General features: G+C 47.2%; 1 protein-coding gene across 1 annotated transcript in view; it reads left to right on the top strand.

Annotated features, from left to right (window-relative positions):
* TPRX1 (tetrapeptide repeat homeobox 1) overlaps positions 1-535 on the top strand; it is a 3492-nt gene extending 2957 nt beyond the window's left edge. Inside the window, 3 exon segments of the mRNA XM_037728511.1 lie at positions 51-292; positions 294-333; positions 452-535. Of these exon segments, the coding sequence (XP_037584439.1) occupies positions 51-292; positions 294-333; positions 452-535 (366 nt within the window).
* The last annotated feature ends 3690 nt before the right edge of the window (positions 536-4225 follow it).

The raw sequence follows: 4225 nt of genomic DNA, 5'->3' as shown, positions 1-4225 counted from the left end.
TCTCGACCCCAATCCCAGGCCCAGGATCACTCCTAGACCCAATCCCAGGCCCAGGATCACTCCCAGACCCAATCCCAGGCCCAGGATCATTCCCAGCCCCAGGCCCTGTGTGGCCTCAGAGCCCCTAGACCTCCAACTTCTCGCCAGACACTCCATTATTGCCTGACTTCACGGAGCTGCTCACACCTCTAGACCCCTTGGAGGGATCCTCAGTCTCCACCATGACGTCTCAGTACCAAGAAGGGGATGACTCTACGAACAAAGACTCAGGGTCTCAGCATCAAGAGGATGGCTCTGAATGAAAACTACTCAGGCCCCAGGTGATTACTGGATGTAATAGGGGGCCTGTGTCTGCAAAGTCCTGCAGATCCCAGTGGACCTGGAGTGGCTGATCTACACTGCAGGTGACTTTCTGCAGCGAATGCACCACCCTTTACCCACCTGGCTGCAGGTGGACATTTGCTGTCTTCACTGTGTGGCCATCATAGGTGGCTCTGCTGCAAAGGTGCCTGCCTCTCATTTGAATTGGGCCTGAGCGTGTTTCTGGGGGACTGGAGCCACTGGGATATTTGGCATTAGTGAATGCTGCTTGAGAGCTTATTAAAGTGCTGTAGACGCCTTTCCTATTTGTATTTCGTTTCATTAGTAGCATTTCTTGATTTTAATATTATCTATTTCACCGCTTTTCAAATTACCTGTTGTTATGGACCAGTTTTGCCTTTTTATTTTTCATTTCTATCAGCAGCAGATTGATCATGTAAAACACAGTGAAGTTATTAATAAAAATTAAAATGGGCCAGGCGTGGTGGCTCATGCCTGTAATCCCAACACTTTGGGAGGCCAAGCTGGGGGAAGGCCAAGCCAGGTGGATCATTTGAAGTAAGGAGTTCGAGACCAGCCTGGCCAACATGGTGAAATACAAAAATTAGGCTGGGCACAGTGGCTCATGCCTGTAATCCCAGCACTTTGGGAGACTGAAGCAGGCAGATCACAAGGTCAGGAGATCCAGACCATCCTAGCTAACATGGTGAAAACTATCTCTACTAAAAATAAAGATAAAAAACTAGCCGGGCATGGTGGCACACACCTATAGTCCCAGCTACTTGGGAGATTGAGGCAGGAGAATTGCTTGAACCCAGGAGTCAGAGGTTGCAATAAGCCGAGACTGCACCACTGCACTCCAACCTGGCAATAGAGCGAGACTACATCTCAAAAAATATGTATAATATATATAAAATTTACCCAGGCATGCTGTCAGGCACCTGGAATCCCAGCTACTTGGGAGGCTAAGGCAGAAGAATGACTTAAACCTGATGTTGCAGTGAGCTGAGATGCTGCCACCATACTCCAGCCTGTACTACAAAATGAGATCTTGTCTAAAAAATATAAAATGATAAAATAAATTACTTTTACAAGATATCTCAATATATATCTATTTTCAAATTGACAGAAAAGCTTTTAAAGTTGGTATTTCTAAAAGGCCTCTGTTCCTAATTGTTACCAATTAGAGACAAAGCCCACAGGTGGCACCAGTCTGAAGTGTTTGGCTTACTGCTTTGAAGATTTCTCCATTTTCTCACTTTTCCCTTCTAAGAGTAATGCTTTTTTTTTTGGCTTGCTTAAAATATCTTTCTCCAATATCAAGTACCCAACAGGAAAATAAGAAATCTTTCATTATCACATGATGATGAAGGTATTCTGTTTTGTTATCTAAATGTATATAGTTTTACCTTTCATATTTAGGTCTTTCATACATCTAGAATTGATGGTGTATGGTGTGAGGTAAGGATTATTCTTTTCTCATGGATTTCCAATTGTCAATTGGAGAACCTTGTAATTTATTTTGTATTTTGTCACAAACCAAGTGTCCATTAATGTATGAGTCTGTATCTACAAATTCTTTCTGTTTGTTTGATTTTTGTTGTTGTTTTTTAGATAGTCTTACTCAGTCACCCAGGCTGGAGTGCAATGGCATCATCTCAGCCAACTGCAGCCTCTGCCTCCCAGGTTCAAGTAATTCTCATGCCTCAGCCTCCTGAGTAGCTGGGATTACAGGCATGTACCACCATGCCCAGTTAATTTTGTTGTTGTTGTTGTTTTGTTTTGTTTTGTTTACAGCCACATTTAAGCTAAATTTTTTTGTATTTTGAGACCATCCTGGCCAACATGGTGAAACCCTGTCTCTACTAAAAATGCAAAAATTAGCGGGGCATGGTGGCATGCACCTGTAGTCCCAGCTATTTGGGAGTCTGAGGCAGAAGAATTGCTTGAACCTGGGAGTGGAGTTTGCAGTGAGCTGAGATGGCGCCACTACACTCCAGCTGGCGGCAGAACAAGACTCTGTCTCAAAAAAAAAAAAAAAAAAAGAACAAAAATGGGAGAGACAGGGCTTTGTCATGTTGGCTATGTTGGTCTTGAACTCTGGGCTTCATTGATTCGCTAGACTTAGCCTCCCAGAGTGCTGAGACCACAGGCATGACCCGCCACACCTGGCTTGCTTTTTTATTTTCCTTTTTCTTTTTGACAGGGTCTCACTCTGTTGCCAAGGCTGGAGTACAGTGGCACAATCACAGCTCACTGCAACCTCAACCTCCGAGGTTCCAGTGATTCTCCCCCAACTCTGCCTTCTGAGTAGCTGGGACCACAGCTACTTTTTACTTTTTTTTCTTTTTACTTTTTGCAGAAACCAGGGCTCACCGTATTGCCCAGGCTGGTCTAATTGCTGGGCTCAAGTGATCCTCCCACCTTGGCCTCCCAAAGCACTGGAATTACAGGTGCGAGCCACCACGACTGGCTCTACAGAAAGTCTCTACTGGGCTCTTGGTCTCTGTGTCCTTGCACCAATTGCATGCCACCCCTTCCCTCCGTCCTCTCCCCTCCTGCTTCCTCTGCCATCACTTTGTGGCCCCTGTGTCTTCCCACAGCTAGTTCTCTGACCCTGTCCTGGTCTCATTTAGCAAATGCTTCAATCCTCTTAGATCAGGCCGGCCTCAGCAAAACACAGGGAGCATTAGTGCGGATTTGGGGGAAACATGTGACAGGCTGCATTTGGAGGTGGGGACAGACGGCCAGGATATAATGCAAAACCTTCGCTTCCCAGAGAGACCCTGAGAGGGATGTACATAGAAAACCACACTGAGGCTCCCCAGGGAAGCAGATTGATTGAAACAGGGAGAGATGGGTGGTGGGGGCAGGGAGAGGAGAGAATGAGGTGCAAAGAAAAGGGGAAACTGAGGCATGGGAGTTTCTTGCCCTGAAAACCAGAATAGGCAGGGTCTCCCTAGCATGTGTCACTTCCCATGTGACAGCAGCTGTCCTATGTGCTCTAATACCCTTACAAAAGGTTCTTTGAGGCTGGCAGCCTGTAATCCCTTTGCCTACGGGGCGTTATGCCAACCACCAGGGTGTTTAAGTGCCTTTCTGAGTAGACTGCAAATATTCAGTCTGAGCATGGACCAGGCCTCCCAGCTGAAGAGCGCTGCCCTGAACCCCTCCACTCTTTCGAGTGATACCAAGCTCATCTGCTTCTTGGACTGTCCAGAGGACGACCCGTGGGCAGCTGGATGTCCACGAGACTTTGGGTAACAACTACACCTTCTCCATACGTGCAGGGTGTGAGCAATATTGGGTTATGCCATTTACATGCCCAGCACAGAGCCTCGCTTACAGGAATATCTAAGTAAACGGGTGATCTTATTATTTTGCCATATACACAACACCCTCCCCCCATATCTCTTCCCTCCTCGAACTCACCTCCTACCTCTCTGCCCTGTGCAGACCCGTGCTCCCCCCTCCCTCTTAGTCCCTGCGCTTCTCCCTAGCAGGTTTCCCTGGCCTTGACCTAATCTAACTCACCACCTGCCCCAATCCTCTTAGAGCCAGGTGAGGCGGCATCTGCAGAATCTCAGCTGGGTCAGCGACGCGTTCAAGGGGACGTGGGACATATTGGTGGATGATGTCAAACCCTTTGCAAGCTTGTGCTGGTACCTTCTCATGCCTCCTCGAAGGCTGTGAGACTTCAGGTACAGCAGGAGGTGCTGTCAGGGTCTCCTGGAGCCCTTCCCCTGCATAAGCCCCAGGGAGACCCTTCAGGAAGATGAAAGGGAGCTGCAGAATTGGCCAGTGAGTGGAACCACATGCTGTAGGCGTTCACAGACGCACCTGATTGTCTCTGTATATTTGATGAAAAATGTAAACCCTCCCACTTTTTTTTTTTTTTTTTTTT

The sequence above is a fragment of the Cebus imitator genome, unplaced genomic scaffold, assembly GCF_001604975.1.
Source record: "Cebus imitator isolate Cc_AM_T3 unplaced genomic scaffold, Cebus_imitator-1.0 Scaffold266, whole genome shotgun sequence".
NCBI classification, from domain to species: domain Eukaryota; kingdom Metazoa; phylum Chordata; class Mammalia; order Primates; family Cebidae; genus Cebus; species Cebus imitator.
This window is presented reverse-complemented; position numbering and strand designations above follow the sequence as displayed.